Here is a 16,610-nt window from a genome sequence, read left to right as displayed (position 1 = left end):
CTTGATAGGAAGTGCTTCTTAACAAATTTCTTCTTTCATGCTTTTAATTATTTCCTGGGACTCACTCTAGAGAACTTGCCACTTCCATAGAGTTTTTGCCATTTGGTTATTTGTTAGTGGTTAGCTTTCCAGTCCTCATCAGTGGCATTTGACTAAGGGCTTTACAGGTGTTACTGTCATTATTGTTACTGACTGAGCGGCTTCCCTACAGTAGCACTGTGTTAATGGGAAAGGACTGCACATGTTCTCTCTATTTGTACATTTAACTCACTATATTATCTCCCTAATAATATGTGCACAGGGAAATGAGATTCAGAAGCATCTAAAGGTTTCTAATGGAGCCAATCCAGCTGCCAGCATCAAGGCAGAGACTTCAGGTCTGCTGGAACTGAGCTGCTCTTTTTTGCAGGGTTGTGGTAGTGAGCCACTGACCCTTCAAGAAGCAGGTATAAAGCCACAAGTTTTCTTACCTTAGATCATGCACCCTGCAAAGGCAACTGAGCTGTTTTCAGTCTCACATTGCTCCTGGAAACAAAATAGCTACACTCATGTAGCTCCAATGCCTCACCCCAAATATGTAAATTAGATTAGTGTTTCTGTGTCCTGACTTTGCCTAATGCACAAAACAGATAAACAACCTCTAAATAAGTGAGAGTTAATAGAATTTAAAGTGTCAATACAAATAAAATGCTTTTGGTATTTGATTATTTCTGCTTGTTCCCACTGGGCAACATAAATCACATCCTGCCCTTTCACAAGGGAATCAAAGAAGTGGGATGTGGGGATAATAGCAGTGTATTTTATTCCAATCTATGATTTCTTCTTGCAAAGTGATTTTTTTCCCTTGCTTAAAATAGAAAGATCAATATGTAGTTTCAGGTTTTTTTAATAGACACTTCAGCCTTGGCTGCCTGACATGGGGCTCATTTTGGGTTTGATCAGTGAAAAAACACAGTAATTTACACATTCCTTACAAAACATTTCCAACATCTAGTAATGTAGGCACCCAAATTGTTTCATATTTTTACAGAGGTTGAACTGGTAACTGCTTTCTCTGTACTGTACACTAGTTCAGTTTTCCAACATAGCTCAAATAAGAACTAAAGCAGACTGCTTTTATTTCATGCCCATGGCCTCAACTTCTACAGGGCTGAAGTGATTCAGCATAATGTGCATGTATAAAATAGGACTTGAGTCACATTTTTGACAATATTTTTTTCTCTTCTGGATGCTTGAAAAGGTTTTATTAACCTTCTTCCACCTTTGTTAGTCTGAGTTTTCTTTCATTTTGCCCCTATTGTTCTTTTGTGTTAGATTATCGAGGGTAAGGCACTTATTTTCTCAGTCATCCAAAACAGGATTGAAATACTAATCTAAGGGAGGTTGAAATGTTACTTGATCCTGGGGCAGAGCATTCAATTAGATAACTTCTTCTAGTCTTTCTTAGTCGTATTAGTGTCACTGTGGTCCATGTTAGCTATACCTCCTGCACAGACTCTTAAACTCTTATCTCTTAGTTTGCTTCTAAATTTCCCAATGATTTTGGCCTGAATGGTACTTTACTTTAAATTACAACCCCAAGTTTTTTAAGCCAAAAAAATTCAGATAAAGTAGGGAGTGGTGGCATTGTAAAGATTTTGGTTGAGGTACTAGAGACTTAGAAGCAGCTCCAGTTGCCTGAATAATTTTTACTGTTGGAGTCTTGCTTGCTAATTCTCTCTCATATTTTTAGTACTTGCATTACCAAGACCTTGTTGTCTCTTGTCATGAGGGCAGTGAGCTGAGGAGGGTTGCAGTGTGAAGGTCAGCTTTTAACTCCAGTCCATAGTGGGATGAACAGAATAAAAGGTGTTGCTCCCAGCAAACAATGTGATCAGAGGGAATTGAAGATAAAGTCAAGGGCATCCAGGACTAAGGGGAAAATGAGGACAAGAAATAAAATGAGAATTCAGTAGCGAAAGATGCAACTTTATTGAACAGTCAAGACAGGGGAAAAATATAATATCCAAGAACTGAAGCAAAGCTAAACAATGTTAAGACTTGTCTATTTTTCACTTCACTCAAATGAAATGAAATCCCAAATTTGAATTAATTTTCCATAGCACTCCTTTTATACAAGGTAAAACTGAAGCTTTACTAGAATTTTTAGAGGGACAGCTTGTGATAGTTAGATTCCAGATCATCTGCCTTATAATTATTCTGTTTAGCATGGCCATCCTGTTTCATTTTTGTATAAGCCTCATCTGTGGTTTCAGGTTTGGACATTTTTCAAGTGTTTTCTAAAGCCACTGTAAGTAGAGATTTTTTTACATGTTTGGATTTTAGTGTAACCATTCTCTATGTTATATAACATAAAACACAATGTGGTCTTACAGTAACACAACAAAATAAACATCTCTACATAAAAAGACCTGATACTAAAACTTGATTGTAAGTGTTGTTATTCCTTTCTGATGCATGGAGGAAGGACTAGTCTTAAAAACAGATTACAATCCTTTACTAACAAACTTGTGTCAGTTTCCTAAATAAATACAAGCTATAAACAAATAATGGTTTTATTTTGTAGTATTTAAAACAAAACATGTACTTAAGGAAATGTGAAAACGAGGCAATTCAGTGTATTGTAAGTTTTTAAGTGCAGCTGCCTGACAACAGAAGTGGTTAAAGAGGCTCAGTCTGTGCCAGTCACAAGCACACTTTGGAAACTTTTGTTCCCTTTCTCAGAGGGGAAATGGTAGCTTCTCCATGATGCATGCAAGTCTCCTTTTCCAGAGCACACAGCATCAGCCCTAAGAGAGTTTTGGGGTTGAATTTAACTGAATCAGTTTTTGTTAGTAGAGCATTTACCCATCAAATATACACTTTTCATGCTGTAGCAGACTGCTTCTCTCCCATGACAGTGTCAATTAAGTGTGTGTAAATCTTAGTGAGATTATGGGCATCCATAAAAACTCAAAGGGAGCTGTCATTATGGGCTGCTGGGTGAACTGAGCTATCAAACACTAGGTGTTAACAAGCCCTTTCCCTAATGATCTTCCATCTACAATAAGGGGAAAATTGTGGAAACGTTTTAAAGCTTGAACACTGATCTCAAGATGTTTCTTTAAATCATTAGTATCACTGGAGCATCTTTCATTTAATAAGTGCTCATTAGATAAAATGTCTCATTCTTTTTAGAGACTTAGAAGCAATGAAGAACATTGTGCTTCATAGAACAGCATTTGAGAGTAATTTAGATCAGATGAGTTTTTTCTCATGGTATTCTTTTCAGCACCTTCACAGAGTTGACAACATATCAGGATGGTTTAATATTCCACCTAAAAGCAAGTACTTTCTGCCCAGTGAAATTTGCTGGAACCTTTCAGTTTTTCTCTTTCACACCTAAGAGGCAGTAAATCATTATGATTGGTCTAGGCCAAGAAGCAAGATTTTTCAGAGCTTCACTTATTCTTGTACTTTCTTTGGCTTAATATTCCATTTTGGTTTAGAAATAAGCTTAATGCAATAAAATTCATTTGTTCTCTTAAAGGAACTATCAGCAGAAAAGAATAATATTTTCCAGCACTGAAGGATTTTGGAAGAAAATTCTGCTTTGCCCATGAGCAAATATGAACTGTGTCCCTTGGACTCTTACACTGCATAAAGAGTATTTACTGTGGGAACTGCCATTAGTGACTGGTGCAAGCAAATTATTTTGATTTTTTCCCCCATTTTAGTTTGGTCAAAACTGCGGATTATCAAAAGCTAAAGTTCAAAGTGAATCTGATCTATTTATCAGGATAGTCTGTAGAGCAGGCATACTGAGGGCTTCAGGAAAAAGACAGAATGCTGGCAACCAATCATATTTAACCAGTAGGCACTTATTTTTATGACTGGATTCAACAATTCATTTGGAAAAAGAGGGACAATCCAAAAAAAAAGCCAAAAAATATAGAGCACTTCTACCATATTCCTTTCCGAAGTATTTGGTCCTTAGCAGTGTCCATGGTATTTGAAATATTTAGAATATTCAGGTTAAACAAGATTCAAGAACTGGAAGATTTCAAGGTGCTACCATTGAAATCCTTGTGGTCATAAAAGTCTGATTGCTTATCAGTTTGTTGAGAAACTTAGGACATGCAGCAGAATTTCTATTAATTGTGCATATTAGTACTAAATGGGACAAAAGACTTCTTTTAATCCTAGTCTTCACAGTTGGCTTTAGAATTTTTATGTGAAAAAGGAGTAAAAATAGGCAAAATAATGTGTTTATGAGGCACAGTTCTTTAGTAGAAACTAAGTTGTTAAGCAGATCTAAGTCATATTGATATACAGGAATTTATTATGTGGATGAAGGAAAAAAAGAGGAAACTTATTTAAACTGAGCCTTTCCTGTTGGTACTTCAATCACATAAGCAGCTAGAATCTATGGGAGGAAAATATTTAGTAAATCACAAGTAGCAAAACTAATCAACACCATTTCACTATAAAAAATTCTGTGACCTTTGAGACCCACATTGATTCTGAATGCAAAAGAATTATGTGATTAGGAGTGTTTTCTGAAAATTTAAATCACTCTATCCTGTGTATTCTATTCTGAAGAACAGCCTGGAATCAAATCTGGACTCAAAAAAAGAGAGAATCTATATTAGTTATGTGAAAGGGTTGTTTGAATGCATGTATCATTCAACTATAGCAAGAAATTGCATTGAGGTCACAAAAGGATTGTTACTGAAAATTTCTGTGTCTGAAGATGGACCAGAAACACCTTTAATCACATCATGCCTCAGCTGTCAGAGGTTCAATAAGCTTTCTTCATGCCAAACTTATGTTACTTCGTGTTGCAAACCATATTTCCTTTTTGAGCTCTCATATCAAATGTTGTGTTTATTTTTTAAAGCACAACTGCAAGTCAGTATTAATTTAATAATTGTGTGGTTCTATTGGTTATTTTTAATGGCTATTCTAAGCACTTAACAATGAAAAGGTTGTTCTTTAGCTCACTGTTGTAATTGGGTATATAAGTGAACACATTCTCATGCACATGTTTTTAAAAATCATTCTTAGAAATGTCTGAAATAAAATTTAAAAACAAACCAAAAAAGAATAGATCAGATACTAATGTTGCAATATAAACCTATTTGAATTTTCTAATGCCCTCAATTTTTCAAAGATATGATTTTTATATGTTTTTTAATCTTGCTGAATATATCTGCATAATAATAACAACATAATAAAATTAAATTAAACCTGATTTTAAAAAAAAGTTTTTAAAGATGTGGTGGGGAATAGTTGTCCTTTCTGGTTTTCTTGAAGGTCTAGAACTATAAGAAACCCATTTTTCATTGTCATGTCTTTTTTGATTGTCCCATTTCCTTTTTTTACCTCAGTTTTGTTGGCCTGTTCTTGTCAGACACTCTATTTCTGAGGAATTTCAGTTCACCATGTTTTTTTCTTTTCTACAGTCAGCCTTTCACACAGAAGGAGAAGCACTCCATGCCAGCCCCTGGCTGACTCTAGTGTTCTTCTGAAATGTCTTCTTTCTGAAAAAGATCTCATTGCCACCAGTAAAAGGTTACTTTTGTGTGTGCATACCAATATGGATGGAGACAGTGGAGTTTCTTGTTGCTTGTAAATAGTGTTATAGAATTTCTTTAGGGCTATAGAAAATGTGCCTGTCCATCAACATTGTAATACCAATGCACTCATTTAACCAGTAGTCCTAGCCTACAATGTACTCTCTAAAGTGGGGAATAACCCCCATTTATATCAAAACTGTGTCTATCTCTATCACATGCAATATAGATACAGTAGCAGCCTTTTTGTAAGTGTTCAAATCTAAGTTGAGAGAGAAAGTTAGGTCTTTAAATGCCATTGAAATGCCTCCTGAGGATTTTTCAGAACCTAGTACTCTTTCCCTGCACACACAAAAAAAAAAAAAAATAATTGCACACTGCAACTAAACAAAAAAAAATCCTAAAGGAGGTGCAGAATTTTCATGATTGCATTTATGAGATTTATCTATTTTGATGGGCATGGATTGGTGTGTTCAGAAAACGCCTAAGCTGAATGTCTTGCTAACTGATCTTAGAAAACAAATTGGTCTTACATTTTGGCTAATTTTTTTTCTGTTCTCCCCAAACCAATGGGTCTGCTTCCCTGTCCTGTAAGCTGCCCTAGGCTTAAATGAATGGCAGAACTTGCAGGAAAGGAAGCTTTCATTTCAGTTTATTATTATTAAACAGATCAAATATATTTTTTTTTGTTAATATTACTGTCTCTTTAGCTCTAGGTAGAGGGTTTTTTTCTTTGTTTTTGTTGTTTGTATTAACTCAGTTCCTCTTTATCAGTTTTTGCTTGGTTCCTGGATTGAACATGGTTCAAATTTTCTGTTTAGGAATATGTATTTGTAGAAGTATAGAACTGACTTTCTGGTGGTGCTGATATGAATTATGAGAGCTAGGAATGTACTTAAAGGTAACTTCATGTCTGTGAGTGACTCCAAGTCACCACAGTACGTAGTTAAATATGACTTGACAGATGACTGAGAGAGTATTTTCAATTTTATCTTTTCCTTTTAGTTTATCTGAATAACCAAGTGTATAAGGCAGGCATCTGAGGTGTAACAGAGAAACTGGAGCAATAATGTGTGTCAGCTGGTGCTTAATTAGATATTTCTGTGATGGAGAATAGCAGTTTCCCACAATTAATATATAATGTCTGGAAGGTAAAAAGTCATCTGACTTTTCAGGAAGGTAGTAAGTAATTTGGTCAGTAAAGTTGTTCTTATATGCTTTTGCTTCTTTTTTACTGTACACCCCAAATAAGTAACAAAGCTCCTAAATGTTCATCATTATAGTTGGGGATACTAACCCAAATGCAAATTGCTGCTTTCCTTACAGCTGAGCTTACAATGATATAGATGATGATTTTTACAAATTCTCCTTAAGGTTAGGTCATATGAATCCTTGTGGGACTATATCTGGTGTGTTGCTGTAGTGCTTCTCACGTGCAGCAGAAAGTCAGCAGTTCCAAGGTGCTGCTGGAGAGCCCAGCTGTGGTCAGCAGGTACCTCACACAGACTGGCAGCATTTCTGAGCAACAGCTGTGCAGTGAGGATGATGAAACACATGAGATTCACCAGTCATATTCCCTGCAGTATCACAGTGTCTGCTCTTGACTGGCTGGACTTACATGATTTCATTTTTAATTATGCTTTTTTTCATTGTTCTCTCTTTACATTGGAAAAAGATTACGTCTGTTTCAGAAAGTCAAATAAATATGAAGCCCCATTAGGATATTTATATGTGTGACGTTAAAGGCAATTCTGTAAATTATACAGAGGAGTTGCTGACTTGGACCACCGTTTCTTCAAAACACATACCAGAGCACAACTGATTTACTGAACTTTTACTTACGGTAACATTACTTCAGTAAGTTGTAGGCTTAATCCTTTTTCTGTAATATTATAATGTTGCATGTAAAAAAAGCACTTCTCTTATGCCTATCTGAAGAGTTTTTGTAAAAATAATACTTGAAGCAAAAATTAGAATTAATCAGAAAGTGACTGTAGCTGAAGAAAATGAAAAAGCAGAATGATAGCACTTGGTCACTGTCATTCTTAGCACCATCAAACTAAGCTGCTCCTTTCTACTAGAGGTTCCATCTGACTTGTACAATTTTCCAGTAGCTAGGGAACTTGGACAGAGGCTTGTGTGAATCCTGTTCCTCTCTGAGCTGTGCAAGCAATAGGAGCTTTCTACCAAAGCACATTTTAATGGATGAGTCTATTATCCATCAACCTGGAACAATGGTACTGTAATTGCCGGAATTTACATTTTGGCTAATTATTTCTGCTTTTATTTAAATTGGTTTCTAAGCGTTTGTTTTATTCTGGCAACAGGCCCAAATCTTTGGTAACTGAAAAGAAGTTTTTATGTGTCCTTAATTAACAGTTCTTCCTCTTTTCAAATTTTACTTCTTTTTTTTTTCCTGTTTATCTTTCCATTCTTAGGTGTTTGGATTTTTTTTTAAACTAATTCTATTAGATACTTTGACATCAATTTCTTATATTTTCTTCCTTCCTTTTTTTTTTCTGTTTACTGGGTTTCTAGTGCTAACAGGTGTCTTTTACCAGTGCAAGAAGGTTTTTCACATTACTGCTGTGTGTTTATGTGACTGACATATTGTGCCATGTCCATATGCAATCAGATCCAGAGTCTGATCAAAATGTCTTAGCTCATGGCACTGAGTTCACTCAAGGTCTCACACTGCAGACAAATTGCACATGCCTTCTAACCAATTTGGATAAACAAATGCTCTGAGGAGAATCTGAGTTATCTTTTTTTTTTGTAGGCTTTAATTTCTTTGACCTTCCAGAACCTCAGGCAATTGGATGTATAACTATTCTCCACTCTACTAAAGATAAATCTCTTTTCAAATATTATATATATATATGTACACACATGCACACTTATTTATCTATAGCTAAATAAGGTCATAAAAACCAAAAAAATCTAGGATGTTTTAACTATTTCATTGACTTTACAGATTGTTTTTAAGCTGTTTTTTAAACTTTAAAGGCAACACTGATAGTGAACGGTTCCAAATGGTAAAACAGAAAATCCCCTTCAAATATAACCGGCCTGTAGAGGAGTGGCTGCAGGAAAAAGGTAACAGTCATTAAAACTTTCATTTTAAACCCATTTGGTTCTAAACTCTCATTTTTAAAGCCTGCAAATAAATGTTTCTTAAATGATAATCGCCTGCTGCATAAATGACTGTTTTAATTTTCATTATAATTTGTGTCAGCTTCCACCTGCCATATGTTGATAAATCATGCTATAATACATTGCTATTAAAATGCAGTTAAAGGGACGAAATTCTAAGCTTGCTGTAATAGTAATGACAAACAAGGAAAAATTCAGGAGATGATTTCTAAAAAAAAAAAAAAAAAGCCAAATGAAGAAAATGAAGAAGAGTGAAGAGCAACAACATGTATTATGGCAATTTAACCACTGCATGATTTTCCTATTTTAATTTGAGCTTGAGCTACATTTATATCTTTTTATTGAAGTTTTCTTAAAAGATTTTCAAATCTACTTGTTAAACCACTTCCTTTAAGTTCATTTTTCTCATGAGTCTGATTAGCCACTATGGCTATGTATTTCTTAATTGTATTAAGATAATTAAATGATTTAAAAAATGTTGTAAAGAAAACATTTTTTAACATTTTCATTTAAATTACAGAGAGGGAGACAGAGAAAATTGTTGATCTGTTGCTTTTATGTTATGTCTGGAGTACAGGTTGAATAGTCAAATGATATTTGTCTAAAATACAGATCAAATTCTTAGTCTGAGGCAGTGCCACTTTGTGGGTTTGCCTGGAGTAATTGGCCTCAGTTCAACAAAAAACTTGTTAACATGAATAAGTCCAGATGGCTTGAGTGAAAGTTCTGTATACAGTCCATGACCTTTTTGAAATGGAACGTTTGTCAGAACAGTAATTTTTTTTTTTAAGGAATTTGGAGAGGGAAAAAAAGTATCTTGGATGTAGAAACCCATTTTAAAGCCTGTTCAAGGTAACAGAATAACTTGCTGATTTCAGAAGGGCGTGAGCAAGGCTCTTGGTAATACAGTGGAGTTTAAGTCAGGAAGATCTTCTCCCTCTATTAGTAAATGTGGTATTAAAAAACAAAAGCACTGTAACTAACTCCTTGCCTTGAAATCTAGACAAAGCAGAACACAATCTTCTCTTGTTTCCACTTATGAAAGTACTGCTAATAAAAGGGGGTGACCTTTGAACTCCGTTCTTGCATTTTCTGTGATGATTTAGGCTATGGTTGTTAACGCATTTTCCAGGAAGGAAAACCAATCTCTGGTAGGACTGGGAAAATATAATTTATGCTCTGTTTCAAATTTCTCACTTCAGCTGAATTAACAAATCGATTTATCCAGTATGAATTAAGGTCAGGAAGGATGTGCTTAAATCCAGTCAAAATATTTTCATGTGAAGGGCCTGATCCTGCAAAGTGTTGTGCGCACTCAGTTCCTATTAACTTCAATGAGAGCTTGCAGTGTTGCTCACTTTTCAGGCTTGGTCTACAAAGGTGTAATGTTTAAAACTAAAGCTAAAGTATCAATGAAAATAAGGCAAAAATATTTGTGTAACCAAAATAGATTTATTTTTTTTTTACTACCCATATGTCAAAAACAGTTAATTCAGCTAAATTGTAAATAAATTTGAAGATAACAATAAACAGAAAATGCTTATTGAGTCTCAGTGGGTTGCCCTGTTAATTTACAAGATCAAACTAAAATAGATAAATAAAGTTTAACACTAAAAAGAGAATAATTTTGGTAAGTCTGAATTGCTAAAGTCCCTTTAACACTAAAGACAATGATTGCCTCAATTTTGTTAAAATAGATGCATGTCTAATTCCCTGATGCAATTCATGTGCTTGAGAAACTCATCTTTTTTTTTTTTAATTTTGGTTTGGTTGTTGGTTTTTTGTTTTTTGGGTTTTTTTGGCTTTGGTCTTCCACAAAATCTTTTATTTTATGTCACAGCTTCTACAAGTTTGAGCTTAAAAGCATGCCAACACACTTTCATTTGTAATTCATCCTGAAGTTTTGAACTTTTGTGCATATTGATGCTTTGTTAAAAGACAATCACACATGCACTAGAGTCTAAAAGAGACAATATTTGACACTCTCAAAGCACTGGATGTGGTCAGGCTAGAAGGATAGGGCTATATTTTTGCAAAAGTGAAAGGAAATTCAGTCTTTCCATTATGTGTCAGGGAATGACATTTTACAGTGTAACACCTGGGACAATATAACTTGGTTCCTTCATTCCTAAGTAGACAGACATTTTGAGCAACTCAGGTACCACTCAAATTAAAAAAATATAAGAGTGAATAATGTATGTAGCTGTTCACTAGCCTGCTCATCCATATGGTCGTCTGCCTAACAATTAATGTAATCCAGAAACCTTCTGTCAGAAGACGTTATAAAGATGGGGAATGAAAGGGTAGCTTCCCATCAAAATGGAGCAAGACAAACTGATGGATGGAGCAATAGATTAATCAAAGAGTCAGCATATAGAATAGCTGTCTTGCCTATGTGAGCTCTTGGCTTGGGTGAGGTAAGATGAAACACTTTTTGATTGACATTTTTGAATGCTATAGATTTGTTCTTCCTTTGGTACTGCTATGTTATTCATAATAATGAAATAGTTCATTCTTGAAAAACAAATATAATACATTATCTTTCTGAAGTGGCATCACTATTGGCTTTGAAGGGCTTTTAATTCCTATAAATTAGTTTAAAATAATTTTAAGAGCTCAGGTTTACAGTCGTGAATTGCATGAGTTATAAGCAAAATATTAAATGCTGTTAACCTCACTGAGATTATGTATGTGAATATAAAAAGAAGTGTTAATCTTAGATTGTTCAACTTCAGGAGTCATAAATCCAGCAGATTTCCTTAGCAGAGTACTTGGTGACTGCTAAGGCACAGATGTTACCTGTTCTGCAATTGGATGAGCTAATAAAGACCCAAAAGCATCTCAGCAAAAGTATTGAGCCCAGAAGTACTTAATTATTCAAATCTCTCTTACCTGTAAAGCCTCCTTGATGTAAGTGACTGTACTTTTGAAGCAAGTACTATTATTATGAATTAGGATTTGCAAAATCAGGCCCGAAATCTCTTCTAGTGGTACAGAAAAGTTACATTTCAGATTTCTCTGTGGTATTTTTAATTAGAATTTAGTTTTCCAAATGAAGAAGACAATGACAGAGCAAAGAAACAAGAGCCTGAACTATTCAGAATACTTACAAAGCACCTCATAATTTTTCTTTAATACGACACTAATATAACAGTGGGAAGAATTCTCTGTGGAAAAAAAAGGACTACAGAATTGAATTACACACCTAGTAGAATTTACTAATGTAAATAGTTCCTCAATAAAATCCAGTGGCCAGATAAATTTTACTTGGGGGAAGTAAAGGCTTCAGCTAAATTTCATTCGAAGAATGATCAGAAGAGAGTGGCAGAGTGAAGTTTATATTCCCTCCAAAGATTTTTCTCATTCCATATTCATTTCCCGGTGTCTTTACCATGCACATGTACACCATCTTAGAGCAAAGAACGAGGAATTGAAGGTAGTAGGTGACTGCAACAAGTGATTGTTCTTTTAGCAAACACATTTTTAGTGTGGTTTCCAGCATTAACCATGTGGTGCACTGCATGAATCCTGATCTGGAAAACCATTTAACAGTGAAGACTCCAAAATACACAATCAAATTTCCTTTTTTTTTCCTTTTTTTGCTGGAAAAGGGTCACCTCCTTGGTGTATACTTCATTTCAACATTAGAAGATGCAGATGAAGGCCCAGAATTGGAGACACGGTCTCTTTTTTTCAGGATTCATATACTTACTCTTCATTCTTGCAAATAATGCAAGAGATATGACAGACATGTAAAGCTATGCTATGAGCTTGGGTTAGAAGAGTTGATATCCTGAGCTGAGTCATAATCCTCCAGTAAAAGTGAGAGAACCCCTCTCCTATCCTTGTTTGGGGAGCTCTCCTACCTGGAGCAGCAAAAAATTGTCCTTTCTTATCACCGTCCACCTTCTTCCCTTTGGCAAAAGATAAAAAAATTCAATTCAATTCTAAATTAATTCAAAGGAAGAAAGGAATGGAAATGCAAATGGAAAACTGACAGTTGTCTTCCATCTGTTTTCAGGGATAACATCTCAAGATGTTATCCCTGAAATACTTCCCTTTACTCCTAAGTCCCTTCTTTACTCATCTTACCTCTACTCTTTGGCACTTTTATCATGAGTGAGATGGGAAGAAGGGAACAGTAGCAAGTGACATGACTGAGTTTGTAGGGGCAGGGGCAATACAGACAGAACTATAGTGCTAGAGGGAGGGAAGATATTCAGAGAAGGAGAAATGGCATAGTAAAGTTCTTACTGCATATCCCTTACAAAATCCAAAGCACCACATGACAGAAAAGAAAAGCAAGATCTGAGGACATGGTATGGGACAGGAGTTTGACCTTCTACAGTGTACAGTGCCATTTCATCTAATTCAGACAGGAACTGGGCTGAGAGGGATGAATATTTTAACAGATGTTACTGGGCCCTATTTTTGTCATAGACAAGAGTAAAGGCTCTGTTTACATTCTGAGGATGTGTGGCTTCAGTGCATGTTTATTGATGTTTAATAGACACATGTTGCCTCTGGCAAGTTTAAAACCTCCTGAGATGCAGAACATCGCATCAGGTGTTTCAACACTTTCCAGGGGAAGGATATCCCCCATTTTTATTTCTCATTTCTTCATCAATGCACTTACTCCACCCTGACCAACTCCTGATTTTCCATTTACAAATCTGAGAGTGACGAGCACAAGGGATGTGCAGCCCACCTCCACATGTCTGTGTGTTACACCTCTCCCTATACTGTTGCTAAGTTAGCTAGGGCCCTCTTTGGGGACAGGAACTACTTTCAGATACATTTCTTCTCTTGTCCCCATTCTCTTCCCCATGGTCCATCCTGTCACCATAAGATGATGCTACACCGCATCACCACTTGACTTCGAGACCTGCCACGACGACCAAAATTGGTGAGCTCCCCCATGTATTTTGATCTACACTAACCACTGGCTATGAAGGAATGAACAGTGGACCATAGAATGCCACCTACATGGTGGCATTCTGCACTTCTCATCAGGCTGGACTAGGCAGAAACTGGCGAGTGAGAACTGGGGAGTGGGAATGGAATTGGAAAACATATTTCAAACTTCATAAAAATGGGAAAGTGCAAGATATTTAAATGATGATTGACTTGAAGCTGCATTGATAACTCTTCTGAGCAATGTCCAGTCTGGTTGTCTGCTAATTCAGGAGAGTTCAGGTGGCATTCACCTAATCTTTTGAGGAATAGTGAAATTATAGGCACTGTCTTTGCACTTCATGAAGCAATTTATTTCTTAACATGGTCAACCTAGTGCAGTCTGGGACATAAGCAGTGTTTATAGAGCAGTCCAGGCTGAATGTGATGTAAGTGTCCTGCAGAACTAGGTAAATTGGCAATTTTTACTAGATTTATTTTTAATAATTGTATTTTTTATTACATATGATACTGGACCTCTTCTAACACTCAAGATGTGACCTCGACTAAACCACATAACCCTACCTACATTTGTATTTCACTGTCTGTAAGAGCAGAGCTAGGCATTCTGGGGCTTAACCATTCTGGGGCATTATTATCCTCACTATTTCAAAAGCTTTGCTCTTTCAGAGACATCAGAAATGTTTGCATTTGTTCTTTCTTGGGTTTAGATTTGCAAACCTTCACAACATAAAGTTTACAGGTGAAAGATCATGACTGATTCTATGATAACACTCCTACTTAATTATTATATAGTTTCATTTTTACCTGATGTTTTACTGGTTTTCAGCCAACCCTTGAAACCTTGGCATTATTAAAAGTGGCTTTATGAGTCAATCTAATGCTTTGACCAAAAAGTCCAAGAGGGGGTTTATTTATGGGCTAAATCTTGACAGGTACTGCAGTTTGGATTGATAGTACAAAAATAGCCACATGTTGAAGTCCTATTGTAGTTTAAAATTAATCCAATCCTAAAAGAACAGGTTCAGATTTCTAAAGGTCCTCCAGAGTTTTGATGTGTGAGTGGATGCTGAGGTGTGAGGTTCAGTTTTAGGTATTCATACTTCCAGGCTAATCATCCTCATTAATGACTTTTAGGCACCACAGGTCCATACTGTTTCTCTACAGTCATCATATACACTCCCAAGAATGAATCTACTTCTTTGTCCATCACTTCGGGCCAGGGCTCAATGTAGTGTGCAAATTGAAGGAAATGTCTGTCAATAATGTTATTCACCCCCCTTCACTAGGACGACAGTTAACGATCTTCAACACCCAGGCGCAAATAGCCATAGGAGGGAAGGACAGAGGGCGTCTCTTCCAAGGCCAGCTCTCCGGGCTCTATTACAATGGCCTGAAAGTGCTGAACATGGCAGCAGAGAACAACCCCAACATTAAAATCAATGGAAGCGTCCGACTCGTTGGGGAAGTCCCTTCCATCTTGGGAACAACACCCACAACATCGGTGCCACCGGAAATGTCGACTACAGTCATGGAAACTACAACCACAATGGCGACCACTACCACCCGAAAAAATCGTTCACCGCCCAGCATCCAGGTGAGTCAGTTAGTCCTTTCCATTTCCTTCAGTTCTTAATTTGTCTTGCTGCTCATTTGTAAGTTCATAGGAGCTATGTTCTCTGAATAATGCTCCATGCAACACTATTTTAAAAACGTCCTCCTGTGTTGGACACAGGACAAACAGCTGGCTTAATTGTTGTGGCACATACATGTAAGAGTAGGAAGGGATTTTGCTCCTGATCTAGTGCAATCTGATTTGTGTGAGATTGTCACAGTGTGAACAAGAACAAGGTTTTAACTGTTTCAAAAGTTCCATATGTGGAGAAATGTATTCTGAAGAGAGTTACGCAGCTTAATGGGAGGTGGGTGTATGGTTATTTATTATTATGACAGGATGAACTGCTGCAGTAGTGAAGTTCATAATGAGGAAAAAAGCAATGGAGCATTACTTCCATTTGGAGTCATTTTTTATTTCCCTTTTATAGCCTTCCTGCAGAGAATTTTGAAGGAATGCTATCAAGATCAGTTTCTTGCAAAACGTAGATGTTCCAACATAGAGCAGTTCCCATCTATTTGGTAAAAATTATTCCTAAATAAAAAATTAATTTCAGATTATCTGACTTAATTGTGCCAGTTATTTCAACCCTTAAAATGCAGTGGTTTTGGAACCACTTTTGTGGCAGCCAGAATATGGTACTGATTAGAAATAAACACCTTCAATTGGCTCTCCTTGACTGTGTGAAGAAAAGAATCATTTGACTAACCAATCTGAGCTGTGGATTATTTATTTCAGCAGTATGCTATCATGCTATTGTGTTATCAATTAGAATGAAATGTATTTTGAAAGCATTAGAGACATGAAGCTACTGGAGATACTCTAGCTAAGGGTCTCTAAAGTGAGTAAGGGACTGGAGCATTTCTTGCATGAAGAAAGGCTGAGAGCTGGGTCTGTTTGTCCTAGAAAAAAAAAGGTTCATGGGGGCATCTTAACTGTGTGTACAAATACCTGAAGGAGGAGTGTAAAGATCACAGTGGTGCCCAGTGACAGGACCAGAGACAATGGGCACAAACTGAAACACAGGACTTTCCCTCTAATCATTGGGAAACATTTGTAACATGAGGTTGATTGAGTATGGGTGCAGGTTGCCCCAAAAGGTTGTGGAGAGTCCATGCTGTTAAAATTCAAAAGCCATCTGCACATAGTTCTGAACAGCTGATTCTGCATGATCCTACTTGACCAGAGGTTTGTAGTAGGTGACATCCAGATGTCACTTCCAACCACAACTATTCTGTGAGGTATGTCTGGCTGCAGTGGAATTTACAACTATTAGAGTAATTAATTCCAAGCTGAGGTTTAACAGTGCAAAATTTAACTTTGGTATTCTGTAAATCCAGATGGCAACAGGACTGGGATTGAGTTATTAGCCT

At 36.3% G+C, this 16,610-nt stretch overlaps 1 protein-coding gene across 14 annotated transcripts in view; it reads left to right on the top strand.

Moving 5' to 3' along the window:
• The window catches only part of NRXN3 (neurexin 3), a 962,727-nt gene that overhangs the window by 841,211 nt on the left and 104,906 nt on the right, over positions 1 to 16,610 (top strand). For 7 of the 14 annotated variants that reach the window (XM_064423713.1, XM_064423714.1, XM_064423712.1 and 4 more), the window contains one exon: positions 14,912 to 15,219. In XM_064423713.1, coding sequence (XP_064279783.1) covers positions 14,912 to 15,219 — 308 coding nt within the window. Of the gene's footprint in view, positions 1 to 8,561; positions 8,652 to 13,557; positions 13,615 to 14,911; positions 15,220 to 16,610 lie in introns of all 14 variants that reach the window. The other 7 variants (XM_064423705.1, XM_064423711.1, XM_064423703.1 and 4 more) reach the window with 2 other exon arrangements.

Source organism: Passer domesticus, chromosome 6 (assembly GCF_036417665.1).
Source record: "Passer domesticus isolate bPasDom1 chromosome 6, bPasDom1.hap1, whole genome shotgun sequence".
In the NCBI taxonomy this organism is placed as follows: Eukaryota; Metazoa; Chordata; class Aves; order Passeriformes; family Passeridae; genus Passer; species Passer domesticus.
This window is presented reverse-complemented; position numbering and strand designations above follow the sequence as displayed.